The sequence below is a fragment of the Trachemys scripta genome, chromosome 6, assembly GCF_013100865.1.
Source record: "Trachemys scripta elegans isolate TJP31775 chromosome 6, CAS_Tse_1.0, whole genome shotgun sequence".
In the NCBI taxonomy this organism is placed as follows: Eukaryota; Metazoa; Chordata; order Testudines; family Emydidae; genus Trachemys; species Trachemys scripta.
The window spans coordinates 114,535,804-114,557,041 of NC_048303.1; the positions used below are offsets into that span (position 1 = coordinate 114,535,804).

General features: G+C 41.9%; 1 protein-coding gene across 1 annotated transcript in view; it reads left to right on the forward strand.

The window, feature by feature from the left end:
* SVEP1 (sushi, von Willebrand factor type A, EGF and pentraxin domain containing 1) overlaps nt 1–21,238 on the forward strand; it is a 172,050-nt gene that overhangs the window by 23,498 nt on the left and 127,314 nt on the right. The window contains exon 3 of the mRNA XM_034774932.1: nt 2,176–2,352. Coding sequence (XP_034630823.1) covers nt 2,176–2,352 — 177 coding nt within the window. The remainder of the gene's footprint in view (nt 1–2,175; nt 2,353–21,238) is intronic.

Below are 21,238 nucleotides of genomic sequence, written 5' to 3' on the forward strand. Positions count from 1 at the left end.
AGCTGGTGGGGGCTTGGAACCAGGGTGGACTGGCAGCCTTCCTATCAGCTTCCCCTATCAGCTCCCCGCTCCCCTAAGTTCCCTGTGCAGCAGCCGCCCAGCAGGCTAGCAATCGGCAGTTCAGCTGTCCCTCCCCCCGTTGCCATGTGCTGCTCCTGCCCTCTGCCTTGGAGCTGCTCCCAGAGACTCCTGCTTGCTGTGCAGGGAGGGGAAAGGGGGAGGCTAATGTCAGGGTGTCCCCCTCCCCACGCTCCTGCCCTTTTCCATATAGGGCAGGGGGGGGACGTGGAGGGAGAGAGACAGAGAGAGCTTGGGGCAGCAGCTGCTGTCTCAACTTCCTGATTCACTTAAAAAGACAATGCACTTAAGAGTGGGTCAGCTTACTTAAAGGGGAGTGTGCATCTCTCTCTCTCCCACACATAAGGTATGTGTCTCTGTCTGCTATGCTGTCGCTCCTCCCTCGTGTTCATGCTGCCTTGTGTGAGAGGCTACATTAACAACAATGTGTTAACCCTTGAGGGCTCAGCCGAGTGCTAGTTCATCATTTAGCAGCAAGGCATTCCCTAGGAAATATCCCTCACTCTTCCACCCTCTAACTTCACCCTCCACCCTCAACCAAGCTTCACAATCATCATAGCTATGAACAGTATTAAATTGTTTGTTTAAAACATATAGTGTGTGAATATCTATATAATATATAGTTTTTGGTCTGGTGAAAAAAATTTCCCTGGAACCTAACCCCCCCCCATTTACATTAATTCTTATGGGGAAATTAGATTCGCTTAACATCGTTTTGCTTGAAGTCGCATTTTTCAGGAACATAACTACAACGTTAAGCGAGGAGTTACTGTAAGGCTTTGTGAAATGTTTCATATAGGTGTTGTCTCTTTTCTTCAGTATTTTTCTTGCATTCATGTGTATTACATTCAACAGAAACCAACAGATTTCAGGAATTAAGGTAAATAGTAGATCTTTCAAAGTCAACAGATTGGGCCAAATTCTTCTCTTTGATGTGCGTGTACATTTGCCCTTTGCACCAGTTTCAAGGCTTCATTTTACCTGAGTAAGAACTGGGTAAGAATGTCAGGGTTTGGCCCAATGGAGATTTTGCCTAAATAAGAACTTTGGGCCAGTTTTCAAAGGTATTTAGGCACCTAAAGATGCAGACAGGCCCTAGGAAGGACTTCAGAATTCGTCTCAGTATTAATAAAAGCCTTTATACACTGTGGGCAAATAACACATATTTAGAATATTTCAAAAATTCATAAAAATACCTCTCATAAATGTAAATGTGACGTTTCTTTAGGTATAAAAATTCTATAAAATGGAACTGGTTTCTGATGTTCACCTTTATGAAGAATTGCCACTGAACAAAAAAAGGAGGATAAGAGTAGCTGTTAAGAATAAAGGGCTGGATCTTCACCTGGTTTAAATAAATGTATCTACACTCGCTTGAACGGAGCTATGCAACTGCACATCAACTAAGAATCTATCCATGAATATTTATGTAGTTTTGATTTAAGTAAACCTTCTGATTTAACATGAATATGGTACTAGGGTGACCAGACAGCAAATGTGAAAAATCGGGACGGGGGTGGGGGGTAATAGGAGCCTATATAAGAAAAAGACCCAAAAATCGGGATTGTCCCTATACAATCGAGACATCTGGTCACCCTATATGGTGCATATCTACCACCAAATTCTTTTGGTGCATGGTGTTTTTTTCTGTTTTGAAGGATGTTTAATTAGATCTTTTTTTGTGGAGGCGGAGAATCTACCTATTTTTAACAGTTACATATTCAGTGACAGACTGATCTCATAGGGTCATCAAAGTCAAATTCATTCCTGTGATTTTGGTGGAACCTAATTTGGGCCCTTGTTTTCCTTTTAATTCTTGCATTGAGGCCAATGATAGTTTTGCCTTAGTAAGAACTAAAAAGAAACTGAGTAAAGACTTGTCAGAGAAAAACAGAGTTCTCGGGATTTTTACTTCATATACTTCAGTGAGCATTTTTCCTGAGTTAAGAACTTTTGGATTTGAGACATACATTTCAAAGAACTGAAGTTTTGCTTCACATCGTCATCCCCACAAGTGAATATTGGAACTATAAAGTTTTCAGCGACATTTCACTAATTATTAACTATTGTGGCCTTTTTAATTGATTTGTATTACAGATCTGCCCTCTGGCAGTTACATTCAAGAAGATATATCCCACTGTTCATATCTCTGTGAGGCAAATGAGAACTGCTGTGACATCATGGCAAGCTGCAAATGTGGCACTCACACAGGGCAGTTTGAATGTATCTGTGAAAAAGGGTACTACGGTAAAGGACTACTGCATGAATGCACAGGTCAGTCTCCATTTTTCAAATTCCCCACTTTATCTACATAGCCTAAATGTAAATCTAATTCAGATCACACGAAGTTATATGCTGTTCTGCATGCAGATCTATGACTATGGGCTGTCTACACTGGGGGGGGATTGATCTAAGATCCGCAATTTCAGCTACGCTATTCGTGGAGCTGAAGTCGAAGTATCTTAGTTCGACTTACCTGATTCCCCGTCGACTCCGCTTACTCCTCCTGCTGAGGTGGAGTACGGGCATCGATTCAGGGATCGATTTATCGCGTCTAGACGAGACACGATAAATTGATAGCCGATAGATCGATTACTACCCGCTGATCTGACTGGTAGTGTAGATGTGGCCTATGAGTCTGATGCAAAGTCAATGGAAAAACTCCCATTGACTTAGTAGGTTTTGAATCAGGCCCTTGTAGATTAATCTTAATGCAAACGGTTCTTACATTAAACTCATGATAGACTGAATACTCTTGGATTCTCCCAAATTGGCTTTCACTTGCCAGAGAAGAAAAAATTCCAGTTGCTAAGCAGAAATGTATCACATCTCAATAAGACTTTTGTGTGACTATTTTTGTGAACTGCCCCTTAGTAGTGCTGATAGACAATCCTCTGACTGAAATAGAGACATTTATTGTATCTTATAGCAGAAACATGAAGGCAGTATTTTTGAATTCCTGGATTTCATATAGCATTGTCCATGAACAAAGATGAAATAGTCAGATGCAATATACAGCTTCACAGTAGACATTCATTTATTACTTATTTTTGACATATATAGCCTGACTTGCTTAAAGGGAAATAAGGAGGAAAATGATTGCACTGGTCTTTTGTGGAATTGGCTTTCAATCCTGGGAAGTACTGGATGCTACAGTGATAAGAGCTATTATAAAAATATGGTTAGATGGATATCAGCCATTTTGTCATTATGAAATCCCTTTTTACAAACAAAACCGAATTCAATTTAAAGTTTTCTTGCAATCAAAAGATCATCTAAGGAAGTGCTTTTTTAACGTAATGTAATGATTACAATAAGTGAAGGGAAAATATGCTTGTAAAAGGGATATACAAGTTGTGTCCAATTGCATTAACTTTTATGGGAGAGAAATGTCACAATAATCAAAACACTTCTTAACTTTTTTCTATTTAGTTTATAAGCTAGTTAAGAGAAATAGTTATAATGAAATATCACCAGAAAAAGAAATGTAAGATAAAGTTAATACTGATTTGTATCAATCTTAATTCTGTCTCCAAGCTCTCACATGTATAATCAAAATTTTCACCAGCTGCCTCATGAAACGTAAGCCTGCTCTGCTGAGTATATGAATTACAACAACGTTATGGCCTTTCATGATGTTTCATAATGTTTGTTTTTTAAATTAAGGTTATGTGGTTGTTCACTATCATTTGTAACTGTTGTCAGGCCTCTATTTGCTCAAAGGGTAGAGTGGAAAGGACACAGATAGATCTGGAACCTAAGCATGGAGGGTATCTTCTCAGATCTCTGTGAGAAGGATGAGTAGGTCTAGCACAGAGGTCGGCAACCTTCGGCACGCGGCCCATCAGGGTAATCTGCTGGCGGGCTGCGAGACATTGTGTATACGTTGACTGTCCGCAGGCACGGCCTCCCGCAGCTCCCAGTGGCCGCGGTTCGCCGTTCCCAGCCAACGGGAGCTGCAGGAATCTGAGCATGTCACACTTTAACTTCAAATTTTCTTTGCTTTCATGAATATTTCATTCTACCAGTTATTTTAAGTGACATATATTCTCAATCCTAACTCAATTGAAAAAGGTGGGTTTTTATATCTGATTTCTTCGGGCTCAGCTTGCAAGAAGGAGCATTCCTATGGCAAAATATGGCAAACGTATTCAACGCTTATACCTCTCAGTATATTGTTTTTTATTAACTACTGCAGAAATCAAATGAATTTTCCAGTTGACCAGTCATTACAGAACTATCACCAGATGCTGCACTTTGCCTCTTCCGTTGAAAAGGGTCTGCTCTAGCATGAATGTGCCCCTAAACAAAAACAGTATAAACCATAACTTCTTTAAGTGTGCATTTGGCAACTGCAGAACAAAGTGTTATTTCAATAGCACATCAGCAATCATCTGTTAAATCAAAGTTTCACGAGATATCCTGTATTATATGCAATGCCAGTGAAGTGCCAAGTTCTGCCATCTGCTGTGCATCATCTGGCAAAGTTAATGAAAGTTACACACTTCTATTTTTGGATAGAATTGGCCTATTCTTGCAAATATAACTTAATCTGCTGAAGTGTTGTATTGCTTCTTAGGAAAGAGGGAGAGACAAAAGGTCACGTGTATTCCTTAAAAGAAAAACGTATTTTGAAATCTTGTTTTCCGAAGTAGATTCCAGTGTTTTTTATTGAACTTTCCCCTGGTGAGCATAAGTATGGTTTTGTAAAGCACGAGGAATTTCCAGACTCTATGCTAGCTCTTTTTCATGGTATAACGCGCGGGAATGCTGCTGGCAAGTTTGCTTTGGTGGGACTTGATGATGGACTGTGATTAATTGTGCTGCCTTTAGTTTTCAATGTTTTAAGCTTGTGAATACCATTATAGATCATCTTTAATTCATAGGATATGACTTGCGCATAGAGTTTTCATCAAGATAGGAAATTGTTGTCCTCCTCTAATGTATATACATGTCACATTCCGGGGTGCAATCCAGACCAGTGACGGGCTGTGTCACTACCTGTGACAGGCTGTGTCACAACTTTGGGTGCCTCTCCAAGGTTTGCTGTTGTAGTTCCCATCTTGGGCTGCTCACAAACCCTGCAGGCCGCATGCTCAGTATCTGTATAGCTGCAGCCCTGGTTTAGCAGTTCTGACCTCAGCAGCCTGTCAGCAATACATCAGTCACACTCTGGCTTCCACCTGCCTTGCTTACTACTTGCAGCAGGACCCCAACACACTCCCAGTCCCAGATTATCCCAAAAATGTGTGTTCTGAGCTGCCCAGCCTCTTCTTGGAAAGTTCAGATATTAAAGTTTTATTGTTCCTGTAAAGAGTCAATATTTGACAGCTTGCTACTTTGACTGGAGTGAGGGCCGGCTCCAGGCACCAGCCCACCAAGCATGTGCTTGGGGCAGCACCTGGAGGGGGGCGGCGCGGCGGGGCGCTCCGGCCCGAGAGCGGGGCCGCGACTGGGCTCGCCACCCTCCCCCCGACGCTCCAGCCGGTCGGGGAGAGCGGAGAGCTGCGGTGGGCTCGCCGCCCTCCCCCCAGCGCTCTGGCCGCCGGGGGCTCTCCGCCCTCCCCCCCAGCGTTCTGGCCGCCAGGGAGAGCGGAGCCGCGGCGGGCTCGCCGCCCTCCCCCCGACGCTCCGGCCGTTTGGGGATTGCGGCCCGCGGCCGGGCTCGGCGCCCTCCCCTGCCGCGCTGGGGTGGGGGAGGGAGGGCGGCGGGTGGCGTCGACTGGAGAGCCAGCCCTGACTGGAGTCACCGAATAGTTCAGTCTAAACACAGCATTGGATTGGTTTATATTAGAAAATAAAACAAGTTTATTAACAAAAGAAGATGGGATTTTAAGTGAGTTCAAGTGTAAGAGAGAAAGTTAGAAATGGTTACAAGTAAATAAAAGTGAAAGCATGCATTTAAAAGTCTAAAACTTAATCTACCAAGTTTTAGTTTCAGGCTTTTGTTCAAGATGGCCTTTCTCATCTGCAGTCTTCAGGCAAGATGGTGACTGACCCTTTCCTTGGTCAGGATCTTTCCCAGAGGCTGCTGGTGCATTTGTTATCTTAGGTGAAAGAGCAAGAGAGAGAACTTGGGGTTCTCTGCCCCCTTTCTTTTATAGTCCAGTGAACCTTGAGAGTGGATTCTTCTGAAGATTACCCCTTCAAAGCAAAGATTATTCAAACTGTAAAGGAGTGACATGGAGTCTGGTGGTGATAGAGTCTCTATGCTCTTTCTTCCCACCTGTGTTTGCTGAAATGCAAATTTGCTTTGTCTCCTCTCATTTATTCCCCTTGCTGTCTTCAGGACCTGTTTACTACTTACCTGTAAATTGAGGTAAACCCACATTTCTCTGGATAGGATAGACCTGTTTAACAGCATTTGCGTAGGCAGGGCTGAGTGGTTTTGAACATGTGCTAACAGTAGGTTTACCATACGTCTGGATTTTCCCGGACATGTCCGGCTTTTTGGGCTCCAAATCCCCGTCCGGGGGGAAATCCCCAAAAGCCAGACATGTCCAGGAAAATCGGGACGGGCCGGCGGTGTGGTGCTGGGCCGGGGGCTCGGGGGACGGGCCGGCGGAGCGGTGCCAGGCCGGGGGCTCGGGGGACGGGACGGGGGCTCGGGGGACGGGACGGCGGAGCGGTGCCGGAGGCTCGGGGGACGGGCTGGCGGAGCGGTGCCGGGCCGGGGGCTCGGGGGACGGGCCAGCGGAGCGGGGACAGGCCAGGGACCGGCAGTGCTGGACGGGCCGGGGGTGCTCGGCCGGGCCGGGGACCGGCAGTGCTGGGCGGGCCGGGGGTGCTCGGCCGGGGGCCGGGCCTGGGGCCGGCACCCCAGGGCCCGAGCCGACCCAGGCTGGAGACACCGGGGGAGGCAGACTGGGCCGCGCCTCCTCCCCCCACACCCCCCTTACCTGCTTCAGGCTTCCCGCGAATCAAATGTTCGCGGGAAGCAGGGGAGGGGGCGGAGACTTTGGGGAAGGGGTGGAGTTGGGCGGGGACGGGGCTGGGGGCGGGGCTGGGGCCCCGTGGAGTGTCCTCCTTTTGGAGGCACAAAATATGGTAACCCTAGCTAACAGCATCATAGGGGGATTTCATAACTTTACGTATAATGTTGCTACTTACGTTTCACCATGATATTATTGACCAGTGAGTTATTAGTTTTCAAAAGATACCTCAGAAGACCTATTTGTACAAAGATTATTACAATAGTGTGTAGGGTGTGAATACAGGGGTGCTTTTGGTCACAATGTGCTTTTTTAATTAAAATTACTCTATTTATGCCAGTGGTTAGACACATGGTTTATAGGATTATATCTGAGGCAACAAAATAATTATGGAAAGTCAATGAAAGCAGTACTTTACTTCCCTAATTACCCCAAAATCTCCTCTAGAAAGTCTCCATAATGAGAGCCACATGCTCAACATCAGACAGCAGAAATTGGCCCTAAACCTCCTCCAGTATTGTGAATGATTTGCCATAGAAAGAGGAGCAGACGGAGTGTTCTGTGCTTTATACAAACAAACAAAGTTAAGTGAGTCATGGCCCACACAGGAATTACACACATTCAGAGATTTCCATGACAGCTGTGACAAAGGAAGTCCATGGAAAGTAAAATATGAGACAGAATGATGGGAGAAAGAGACTCTCAGAGAAATATCAGCGTGCAAAATTCTACTTGGAGATGTACATACGTAGGAAGCTGCTAATATCATGGCTGGCCCTTGGTGTTGTGCAGCCCTAGTGAAGAATATTTTGGTTTCCACCCCACAAACATCCCCAGATGAACAAAGCAGATATCTTACGTTTCCTTCCTCTTCCCTTGTGTGCACCTATCACATTTCAAACTTATGTCGACTCTCAGATAAAAAGACAGCAGCTGCCAGTCAGAAAAAAGAAAAAAAAAAAAAAAAAAAGCCTTTACACTCTGCCATTGTACAGAGACAGACCTAAGATGTTGCTGCCATCCTATCATTTTTAAGATAGCCTATTAAAGTTCATTCTATTCCAAGCCATACAGAATGCTAAAATATAACCTCTTTATCTGCTTCAGCCTCTCTTTCTTGCTAGGTTAGGGAATGCATCTTCTTCACAACCTCCCTTCAGCTGCAATGATGTTCTTTAAAGTTAGGCTCTTGGAAGCAGAGTTCTTTGGCAACTGAGCTCTTCATGGATTGGATCTCCTCTCAAAGACATGATGCCACCTGAAATATGGTGCCCTAGGTGGCCACTTTACCAGTTAAATCTAATCATGCCCCTAAACATTGTCCTGTTGTCTATGACATGACCGTCGTCTTCCATCAATAAGACAAGTACCTTCTATGATTTCTTTAACTGAAAAATATGGATTTCATTTTTTACAGCACACGCCGTTCATGAAGAAGATGTGTGGTTGGTAAAGCATGAATTAGTAAATAGAAGTTTTATAACAATGCTAATTTAAGTGCATATGTTAAATGTAGACATGATTTTTTTATTATTATTTTTTTTTACTTTGCTGCATGAGAATGGAATGTGAATAATTACAGCGGTGTGGAATTTTAATAGTACCATCTGGATGAACAGTTCAAGAAGCTGTCTAGGCTTCTAACGTATTTCTAACAGGGATGCAACAAAGCAATTATAATCCAAATATATGACAGATCAGTTTTGCAAGCAAATAGTATGTTAATTAGAGCTGTGCAAAGCCTTTGCAATGAAACCCGAAACCACAGGAAATTTTGGCTTCATTTCAAGCTTGAAATCCAGACCAAGTCTGTTGAAAGATTTGTGAGAGTTTTTTGAGCACATCTGGGCCCAGCATGAGTGAGCTTGAGCAGACTTATAACTTTGTGTTGTCAGTGGGCAAAACTCTTGGTTTTTCAAGGTTTGGACCCAAATGTGGTGATCTCGGCTGAGTTTTGTTATGAGATTTTCAAGGTGGCTCTAATTTAGAAATGCAAAGGAAAACTTGGTGTGTGGGGGCTGGGGGGAGATAAAAAAAGAACTTTTTTTTTGTGGGGCTCCTGGTGATTTTTACGAAATTTAATGTATATGTCTTATTAGCAATTGTTTCCTCAGTAGGACAGGAAGAACCTTGATACCAATCAAGATTCCAGTAGGCTATCCAAAGAATGCTAGGACAGCTACTCTGTCATCTTTTGCTGTAGGGAGGATTCTGCTCCTCTTTGGAATCTGGGTAGCCCTTTCTCTGCCCGCTGTAGTTTTCAGGTAGAGGTTCTGTAACTTTCCTACTTGCAGTGGTAGCAAGTGGTGGGGCTGGGCCAGCCACTGTCCCGTGCACAGTATGCTTGGGAAGTCACAGAGTGCATGGGATTTGAGGCTTCCAAAGTGTGCCGTGCATTTTGCCTTGCTTCTCCAGTGGGATTTTCATGGTAGTCACATCAGCAGCTGGCTGAGATCCCACCATTAAAAAGTGGGTGAGGAAAGGGGTGCAAGAAGGGGAGAATGGAGAAACTGATTGTAAGATACTTTGCCTTCGTCTCAGTGAAATTTCTGGCTCATTTTGCTGGTTGGGCAAAGGTGAGACTTGATTCCTGTTTTGTCCAAATGGTTTGGTCATCTCTAGTTTGGACCTCGGTAAAAAAGAATTTCTGTTGAGGCCAAGAATTGGTAGATGGAAAGAGGAACATCTGTTTAGGAAAAATATTAAATGCATAGGTGCTACAAATGGTGGTGTGTTATCTTGTGCTATAATTCTTGGTAACAAAAAATGCAGTAAATCCATTTAATAAATCAAAAAGAGCTGGAAAATTTCTACTTCAAATTCTGTGCTTTGACATCCAAATTCTACACTTGGATGCTCAAATTGGCTCAGATATGCCCTTTCATGCATTTAAATGCCAGTCTGAGTGACCAGTAACAGGATTTTGATGTTCTATTAAGACTCCTGTGTCAGGAAATTGGATCTAAAATGTAGTTCTAGTATAGATTGGGTGGAGGATACTTTGGCCAGTTGTGAAACCTGTGCTAATACTGCTAATAGTACTTTGCACTTATTTAACACCTGCCTTCTGTGGATCACATAGTATTTTACAAACAGCGAATTTAACTTCCCAGTATCCTTGGCAATAAATTCTGGGTGCATTTACTTATTTAAAAATGCTCCTCTGTAGTGGAATTTTATCATGCTATGGATTATTTTCTTTAGCTTTTCAGTTTATATATTTTATGATAGTGCACTATGACTTATAGATGAATATACTGTATTAAAATGACCAACTGTAACCAAAAGAGAGGAGAGAAATACACTGACCTAAACAAGAGAGAGGGATGCAGGATTTCCCCAGCTAACCAGCTAGGGATCCGTGCCTGCTTTTCATCAGTGCAAGTGTTCATTGTCATCATTTTTTGGTTCTTTATACTGTCTGACTTTTTCCAGACAATGGTTTGAACATGGCATTATGAATTAAAAGTGCAGAAAGAATGTAAATGGAGATGTGATGTCATGAGGATATTGAAGATTAAGCACAGAGACATTGATAAATTGATGGGGAGGCGTGTGTGGAAAATTGAAAAATGATGCAGACAGGGGTATGCATGGATTCGGCTTAGATAATAGAAAGGTAATTTACATTTAAAAATCATAATTTTAGGAATTTAAAAGAGAATTAGAAAAATATTTATAATCTTTACTGTTATGTTTGAAAATAATCAGGTGATAGCCATTTTGGTTTGAAAAGGGTATAGATAAAAGTTATATGATATTTGTTTGGGGTTTTTTTAGACTTGTGCTAAAAAATACAGAGAGATTTTTGTTTTAAAGAAACACTTGCCTATATAAACCCAACTTTTCCTGATTTGCCTTTGGAAACTCATTTAATAATGTTTCACACTACTTGTCAAATTAGGAAGCAAAGGAAAGGCCACATTGAACTGGTGTGGAATGCTACCATGTTTACTGGAATGTAGCAAATATTAGAAATATTCCTTTGTTTTGGCAATAACAAATATATGCCGGTAAATTCTTGATTTCAGGAGATCATTTACTAGTAAATATTAGTTTAAAGCAACAGTGTGGGAGCCTTAGTTATGTTTTTCATTATCGTGTGCTTTGATATGGTAGGAATGGCTCTGATTCAGATTATGAAGTCAGATGAGTGGTATCTTGTACTCTATTACAGTAATAATTTTGCATACATTATAAATGGTTCCTGGCATTGAAGTGAATTGTGAGCCACACATGTGTCACTTCTTTCATGAAGATGGGGAGTTCTTGATGAAAGCTTATTTTCTCTCGATTCCTCCCTCCTTATATTTACACAGTAATACAAAAGAGGTTAATATGGCACTGTATGTGTAGGGGTTAAAGGGAGGGTTTGACAGATTTCTGGAAACGTTGCTTATGCCAAAATAAATCCCACGTGGTCTGACTTCGCCGCATAAACGTTGTGAAAAGAAGACTGTAGCAAAACTAATGCTTTATATGAATACAGATTTAAAAAGGAAAGGAAGGTTTTGGGTTTTGTTATTAGTGATGTGATTACCACAACTCAGAGGTGGGGTTGGCCACACAGACTCCATGCAGAAGAGAAGGACGTGCGGATCTCATCATCTTCAAAACAGAATTTGTATCCAGACTCAGTTCTTTAGACACACTAAAATAACAATCTCTGGAACCAGATAATGAATTTAACGCCATACACTGATAGTGATAGTTTAAACACAGCTTAGTACGTGGCCTGCATGAATGTAAAGAGAGAAATTGGATATTATGTCCATCTGCTGTGGTCTCCATTCTGTGCCCCACCTTTATTTTTAGCAGAGCAAATGAGCCCCATTTTTGCCCATAGCCTTGTTATGATAGAGATATTAGGCCTGACTATTAACTTTAATGGGCTTTGGATCAGGCCCTTTGAAATGAGTGACTCATTCCCCTTCTTTCTCGAATTGTACATGGCAACACTTGGCTTCTTTAATGTTTAAAACACAACTGTTCTGTATTCCCCTTCTCTCCCCCCCCCGACTTTTATTAAATGTGAAATGGTTTTGCTCTGTAAAAATGGTAAAAAAATAAATGAATATATGTCACCATTAATAGGAAAAGACAAGACTGCATAGATATTTTTTGTTGGACTGTATAGAACCTAATTACAATTTGAACTTGTCACCTTTAAAACAAAAGGCAAAATCTTTACCCACAAGGAGAGAGTGTTTGGTTAACATGCGTGGAGATTAGAGGTACCGGGTGAAATCCCCAGCTGGCGTGAATGCGTGCAGCTCCATTGATTTAAATGGAGCTGCAGCTACTTACAGCAGCTAAGGGTTTGGCTCACTGTTTTCACCACCAAGCAATTCTCATATTTTTCCATAAACTCAAAAGAAACCTCCTGAGAATAACTAAAAAAAATTGGTTATAAGGCTCATAAAGTTCAAGCAAAGGGTGTTCCCTTATAAATGCCACGATAAACATGCAAAATTTCCGTCTTAATTTAGTGTGCAGTTTGCTTCTGCAACAACAATGTGAGAAGATAAAGAACAAGGATTTTCCTTCGTTATTTGGGCTGTTAATTTTGCAGATGTCTCCATTTTCAAATTGATTTTTTGCATAGGTGATTGTTGGAGGGATTAGGTCAGTACAAAGCAGCAAGCAGCGTAACATTGCCCCAGACACGCGGAAAGAAAGACAGGCCCGAGCGGAGTCTCAGGTTGGAGGGGGTTAATATAACCTCTCTCAGGTGCACAGGGGCCAATGGCTTACCCTGAGCCCCATTGGCCTGCCCACCAGCTCAGGTGAAATCTCCCATTCCCTCCTACCGGTTAATCCCCTCTCAATTCCCAGTGGGGGGAGGGTCTTTAAGGAGCTACTATCCTTGTGTCCCCACCAGTCCAGACAAAGCCCTCTTGTCTTGAGGTTGGGGGATTGTATTTCCATCTGTATTGTCAGGGCAATACCCCAGACTTCCTCTCAGGTTCATGTCTGTGTGGACAATAACAGCAGAGCACTTTTTTTTTTTAACTTTATTTGAATCATTATCATGATTTAGGTATATTGATGCCTCAAAATGCTATATAAAAAGAAATGTTCAGTAGCACTAATAAAAAAAATAAAAGCAAGAAAAATCACAGTTGTGGGTGGAACATAGAAACACCTACACACACAGCATGTGGGTAGTTTAAATTAATAGGACTACCATCATATTTTAAAGACTTCTGTTTTTAATTTCTGAGTAGAAGTGCCCAGCTTCATAGAATCATAGAATATTAGGGTTGGAAGAAACTTCAAGGGGTCATCTAGTCCAACCTCCTGCTCAAAGCAGGACCAACCCCAACTAAATCACCCCAGCCAGGGCTTTGTCAAGCCGGGCCTTAAAAACCTCTAAGGAAGGAGATTCCACCACCTCCCTAGGTAACCCATTCCAGTGCTTCACCACCCTCCTTGTGAAATAGTGTTTCCTAATATCCAAGCTAGACCTCCCCCACTGCAACTTGAGACCATTGCTCCTTGTTCTGTCATCTGCCACCACTGAGAACAGCTGAGCTCCATCCTCTTTGGAACCCCCCTTCAGGTAGTTGAAGGCTGCTATCAAATTCCCCCTCACCCTTCTCTTCTGCAGACTAAACAAGCCCAGTTCCTTCAGCCTCTTCTCATAAGTCATGTGCCCCAGCCCGCTAATCATTTTTGTTACCCTCCGCTGGACACTCTCCAATTTGTCCACATACTTCCTGGAAAACATAACTGTCCACTTACTACATTTACTTCTCCCAGCCACTGCCCCTCTATCCCATCAAACCTATGTAACTCTGGAACCTTCTCTTTGTTAAAATCCATTGTAATAACCAGACCTCTTAACCCACCCAGGCCCAGAGTCAAAACAAGGGACACACGAAAGTTCTTCATGCTGGAAACATAAAATGCTGTGAGATTAATTCTTTTAGTGTGCACCTGTATTTCTGGTGTAAATAATTTTCAAGAATGAAAGTGAGAGGACACCAGATTTTTGTGGAACATGGGCAATATGAGGACTAGAATGAGTGACAGACCTTATTGTACTAGAATGAGGGGCAGTTGAGGAGTATGGTTCATTATGACAGAAACTGGGGAAAACCATCACCTCCATGATTCTACCCTGTGGAAGCTAGGTACATTTTAACTGGGTCCTTGGAGAAAATTAGATGAGTGGCTTTTTCTGCATTTCCAGCTGTCTTTCATAGTTTTAATGCCAGAAGGAACCATTATAATCCTCTGGTCTGACCTGCATAACAAAGGAAATAATAATAGCACCTACTGAAATGTAAATACTCCAATTCTTTAACCTCAGAGGTCAAGCCTTTCACTTTCACAACACTTTGAGGGTCAAATTTTGCAGTCTCCGCTCAGGCTAAGCTCACATGGACTGGTGGAGGGTTGATTCTGTCTGCCCGGGTTAAGGACCCTGAGCTGGTGCCTAGTGGAGTGGGTGGGCCTGGATTACCTTACCTACCACTTAACAGGAATTTAAGAGCTAAAGGGGTTCCAGACCCCTCGAGGGGAAGTCCTTATGCCCCAGTGGGAAAGAAATTAGCATCCCCTGTCCTCTCCACACCAGCTGGTGGGGTGAGAGTACTCCTTACACCCTTTAGAAAATTTATCAGGCACTGTTGTTTGTTCCTGCAATGTTCTGAGTTGTGGAGTCCTTCATTGGTGCACATCATCTCTCATTACCCATTCACCCAACACAAGTAGAGGTTTAAAGCTGTAATCTTGCCAATAACCTTTTGCACGTTAGGGCAAAGGATACACAAGTATTAAAGGTATTATCTGCTAATGTTCTACTTAAACAAAACAGTCTATAAATTCTTAAGTTTCCCCATTAATGATATTGTAGATTGATTTATTCTTGCTACTTTTACAGAACTTCTACAGTCTACTGTCATATAATGAGACACAACACATGGCACTTCATCTGCCTGTAGGTCTCTGAGGCAGTTTAGCAAACTTTTGCTTGCATCCTTTACTAATGTATGGTCCAGAGTAGTGCAGAAACTTGGTGCAGAAATATTTGGATCCTGCTCAGAAATAACAGTGGCACCCTTCCAGCACACAAGGAATTTTGGGACAGCATTAATTAATTACCTCATGAACCTAACTAATTGGAAGAAAGTGTTTCTTAGTAACAGACATTTTGGCTCGGAATCAAAGACTGAATAACTATAAGCACTGGTAAAGGCGTTACACTGACATTTAATCATGACTGATGCTCAGAGAGTGTATGCTAGAGGCCATGCAAGAATGTTCTCGCTCTTTAGGGTAGGTCTACACTGCACACCACTTGCACCAGTGTGTATGTGTAGCGACACGCTGCAGTGAAAGACAGGCTGTGTCCACACTGTGTTGTGTAGCTACATGTGTTAGTGGGGAGCTGCTGCAGCAGGGACCCGGCTCCAGCAGCAGGAAGCTACACTGCTAACAATAGAAGGTAGACAGGGGAGGCACTGCTTGGGCATGTAGAGAGCCATGTAGGGAACACACCACAGGGTTCAGACGTGTCTTTAGTCTCCTAAGCAGTGTCTACACTGATATTTATACCCAAGCTAGGGGGACATGTAATGTGTGTACTCTACACACCACTCTAAGGAGTGTGCGATGTAGACATACCCTTATTATCTCCATCTCTGTAGACATCGATGGGTTCATTTGTGGGAAAGACCTCATAAAGAGGCAGTCATTTGAAAAGAGGACCTGCTGAGTGCCTGATCCTGGAGTCTTTAAATAGGCAAAATCCCCCTTGAAGCCAAAGGGTAGGTTTGAGGTTAAGGGAGACAGCGTATCATTTCGCCATGTACAGCATGAGATAGCGAGCCTCAAAAAGTCTTGTAAAATCTTCACTGTCCTCTGCTTGGCTGCTTAGCTTTTTGAGGCACCAATCTATTCATTTCCGTTTTAAAATCTGTGTTGGGGGTTTTAATAATCGGGACATTACAAATTGCATTGGGATATCTTTAGTGCACAGGCTCTGGCAGTGATGACCCTGGTGAGAATTCCAACCTTATGGGGGAATTTTAACATGGTTTAGAGCTAGCGTAGGAAGGAGGCTCAAAGGTGTGGCTAGGGAGGCGGGATTACTGGAGTGTTGCTATATCCTGATGATCTCTAACTAGTGAATCAACCCCATGGGGTCAATACTGTCCTCGGGGCTGTGGGACTGCTAAGGTCATGCTACTCTTTTGTGTGTGTGTATACCTTCTGCTGGTTCTCCGTGGTGCGTAGGTTGGCCAGGCCAAGTATCAAGCCCGCTTTGTTCTGTCTAAAATTTGTCTGAATTAATTAAGCCTTGTTGTGGTGAAGGTAATGTAGGCTAGTAGAACATCACAAGGCTAGGCAAAGTGAGTTCAAATCCCAGTCAATCATTGTGTTTTTGTGCAATTCATGTTGCTTCACTGATAGCCAGATCCTTCCTTAGATAAATATTTTACAAAAAAAAAAAATAAAAGAGAAAAAACAAGAATGACAAACAAAACTAGAAACTAGAATCTCTTTTGGTGCTAAGAAGGTGGTGACCTCTCACAGATATTTTCTAACAAACCCACCATTAGTTCAGAGGGTAATGGGTTCCATTGCTTCCTCCAGACCCCTTTATAAAACAGAATCCTCGATTTTTTTGCAACTGCATTATTCAGATCCTTTAAAAAGAACTCCCAGTGCTACTAGATTCCACAGAATTTTTTCATAGCTAGCAGACCAGGGCGAGCATGGTATATAGTCACCATAATCAACAGGGGATGGCAAAGATTCAGAAAATTTAGAGGAGGCTTTAAAATCAGGCTTACAGATGTTTATTGAACTATACACAGAGAAAAACTTCAAACGAAACAGAAGAGTTTCACAGTATTGTGCAAAACAATTGGCAAAGGCACTACTTCTGTTTTATAATTACTGGCCTAACCCTGCTGCGTGTGCCTCAGTGTTCTCGAGTTAACCAAAAACTGTCTGACTCCTGTCCTCAGCTGCTTAGTAAATAAACATGGAAATAATGGCATATGTTCCCAATCTGCATAGTCATGTGGTAGGTCTCTAGTGCTTGGAGATATTGCTTCATAGGGTTATAATTGTTGAAAAGTATATCTACGTGATAAAACAAAAATAATGGCCATTGCGGGGAGGCCAAGTCTGGCGCTAATTTGGAGTGGTAGTTTGTTGAGGGTCTGGCAGAAATGACTTAACTGTCCTGCTAATAGTTTAAGTTGTTACATTCCCAAATGGTGATTCAGCAGCTGGAGCGTCTCTGATCTGCCAACTAAGAGGGTCTGTTTTTTTTTCCTTTTTGTGGTGCATAACTTCTGTTATTGTCCATGGGATTCACAGAGAATGCAGAAAGGAGAAATACCCCAAAGGAATGGAATAATGGTGGGCTGCAATTTATTATTCATGCAAAATTCTCATTGACGTCAGTGGAACATTTGCCCGAGGAAGGAGCAGGAAGCCCCCGAATCAGGAATCCCCTAAGCTATTGTGGATCTTCTGTGCCGTTGGTGAAGTGGCCATCAATTGCAATTTCCTCATTTGGGTTAACGGGAGAGTTTGTGGTACATGCTTTGAACCCTAAATTTAGCTCCCTTGAATTTCAAGGTTTCTCAGAATGCATTCTAGAGTAAGGAAGGGGCAGCCCGGGGGCAGATGGACACTTTGGAAACCAAATCTAATCCTAGAACAATAGCATTGTAGGAAACCCCACAGGAGATGATACCTTGCCTTGCCCTCTTGAAATAAAACTTTTGTTCCCAACGTATAAAAATGAACACCAAAGATTATCCGGGTTCTGCTGAGCAGGTGGATAGGGTGCCTTTGCGGGGTGGTGACCATACTGTTTGCAGTGAGGGTTATAGACTGTGGGACAGATTCTCTGCTGCATCCCACTAACAGCTGATTGGGGTTGCTTATGGAGCCAGTGTTTCATTGCCCCTTCCTGAGTGTCAGCACAGGTTTGTTAGAAGGTTTTTTTTGTGGGGTGGGGAGAGAGGGGGTTGGTTGCATGTAACAAAGGGCCAGATTCTGCTTTCATATGTATTCATGTGGCTTTCACTAAGGTAATGCAAGTTAATGGGAGATGTTTGTCATCCATCCAGAGGTAAAGCTTGATCCACAATTAAGAATTTTTGACCAAATTTATCTCTGGTTTAACTCACTGAAAGTCAATGGAGTTACTCCAGGGATGAATTTGTCCACTGGTAGGTTTGTAGTTATTTTTCAGGCTGCCTTGTTAGCGTACTTATTGATAGATTTCTTGATGCACAGCTGGAAAAGCCACATGTTGCTGGTGATGAGTGGTACTCCGTGAGTTTGCTCTGTTTCTGATCTGCATCTCCTTTGCAGCCGCCCCCTCTCCTTCCTACCTGTTCACTCCCAACCCAGGGCCCTTTCCTTAAAGAAAAAAGAAAAGGAGAGTTGGTTGATGCACTGTACAGCTGTTAGATCAGTCCTGAAAAGAACTGGGTTTCCTGTCTCAATTTATCCTTTTGTAAGTGTTAATACATGGAAAGTTTTGTATTTATTGAATCTGTTTAAGGTACAAAAATATACAACAGACAGGATAACAGAGCAAACGTTTTATTTTACTACAGGAATAGTAAAGTAGGAACTGAGTGCACATAGGGGACGTAGAGATGTTCCTTTTGCATGTTTATATATTTAAATTCCAGGAAGCAGCCCATAGATCTAGTGCACTTAAAACAGGATTATTTACAGTGCTTAGTGCCAAGTGCTGTCATACCATGGATGATGCAAGATTTACTAAGAAACTTAAGTGTGTAATTATGTAAAGACTCATGTCCAGAAAAACCTTCTCAAACAGCTACACATCTGAAGCAAATGCAGCACTGCTTCAGTTCACCACTGTTGAGTAAGGATCAAACAGTAAGCAAGGATTTGAACACAAATGCCTGTTTTTGAAAAGGCTTTTTACATGGCAGAACAGCCGAACTTACCTAAAACAATGACTTTACACACCAAAATAATGTAATTTCCTAGTGTGACCATTTGGTAAGCTCAGAATTTGCTATGCACAATTTCCATGCCATAAGAATGTGTGGGAAACCATGGAATTAGGACACAAAGAGAAGCTATTGAAATCAATCTACTGTATGAACAGGGAAAATGGCACATTCCTGATCCTCAGCGAGTATAAATTGATTTTGCTGCATAAAAGTCAATGAGGCTCTCCCCGTATACACCAGTTGAGGATCTGATGTGCTTTATATTAATCCCCACATGTTAGACCTCCATGAAGTCTGGAGGCGACCTTCTGGCTCCGCTGAATTCAATGGGAATTTTGTCATTTTCATTGTGGTCAGGATTTTGCCCCCATTTATTAGTTTAGGCCTTAAATAAGGGCTAATTTTTCTTCAGTGCCACGCTTTACTCACTTTTGCTTTAAATGTGTGCCAAAGTGGTAGCTACCTCCTTGTATTACTGAACATAAGTGCACAAATACTGTATTATATGAAAATATGGATATTTCTAACAGTCTCTGATGCTTTCTTTGTGCTTCCCTACTGTATATTTCCAAAAAAACAGCTGGAATACACCTTTGTTTTTGTGAGCAACTAAAGTATTCAAGTGGAATATTGTGCGAAGTAAAATGTACATATTTGCTGGTATCAACTTGTATTTAGTACTGTTCTTCACAACAATAAAGTGACATAGGATCATTTTGAATGATAAACTTTTTGTTTAAGATTATGCTGTCTAGGAGTGACAACAGGAATCAGGATTTCTGTTTTCCATTTCTGACTGTGTAGTGGGCAGTCACTTACCATCTCTGTGCCTCAGAATACCTACCTATATCATGGCTATAATAATATTTATTTTCCTCACCCAGGGGGATTGTGAGTCTTAATGTTTGTAAAACCCTTTTACATCCTGATTAGAGGTTCTACATCTCCACAAAGTATTTTTATTATTAAAGTATTTATACTTTTAAGTCATATACTGCATTTTTAAACATTAACACTCTTCTGATTTTTAAATTAGTAGTAATACAAAATATAAATGGGTTTGGCTGTATTCCCTGTATTGTTAATATTAATAATGATGTCACTTTTCAGCAAGATTATTGCTTTTCAATAATACTAACTGTAACTAAATACATGGGCCAGATCCTCATGCTAGTCAAATTACACTCAGCCCAAATATGACTTAATGCCACCACCTCAATCCAGGGGCAGCCAAAAGCTAGTTCAATCCCTAGTATAGGTTATAGCAACCCTAAGGTTGCTCTAACTTACACCAGCTCTAATGTTCTCTGGGCCCATTCTGCCAGTCCACAATCACTGGAGAGCAAGGAGCTCCACCCACACCCCTTATGCCTGGGACAGCAGGACTTGGTGGGCTACAGCTGTCCTATCTGCCTCTGAACCAGAAGGGGATTCTGCCCCACTCCAGTCCCTTTTCACCATGGGAGTGGTAGGGAGGGTATCTTGACCCGTATTTTAATGAACAATTTAAATATGCTGAAAGTTGATTATTACTATTTCACCCGCACTGAGAAAAATGACAACCACTTTGATCTGTGGAGGGGTTATTCAAAGTGCTGCGGTTGATAGTTGGTATGGTGTCTGTGTATCATGGAAGGGTTGATAGGCGCTTCTGTGTATGGAATTATCTAAACTTCTGTTTCAGTTCAGCCCATGCCTCTTATTGGGAAGTAATGTGTAAATATAATAAATAAGACTGTAACATACATCTGGCTTTTTAAGTCACTAATAATAATGCTGAATGAGGAGTTCTTTCAAGAAAAAATGATAAAAGACAGACTGATGAGCAAATTCATTTCTGTCTGAAATTAATGCAGAACACATGCTGGGTATAACGGGAAATATTGAAGAGTTACAGCACATTCTAGAACTTAACATAAATCCTCTTTTGATTCTTGATGTTTTCCTTTGCAATCTTTCTGCAACTCCTATATATCAAATCTTTAACTAAATCCACTTTCTTGCATATTTCTTGTAATCCTAGTATGCGCCTATCTGGTATTTCTTTACAGTACTGTATATTTTCCATAGTGCAGAAAGGTAGGTTACAAAATGTGACGAGGATTTTTTTCTTACATTATAATATTTCAGATCTTAATGAAACATAATTCCATTCCTACAAACGGCCTTCTAGGAGACAAAAAACAGAAGCCATAAATGCAAATATAAAAATGAGGACTAATGGAAGGGCAGGGAGAGCAGGGGGACAAAGTGTGAGAAGCC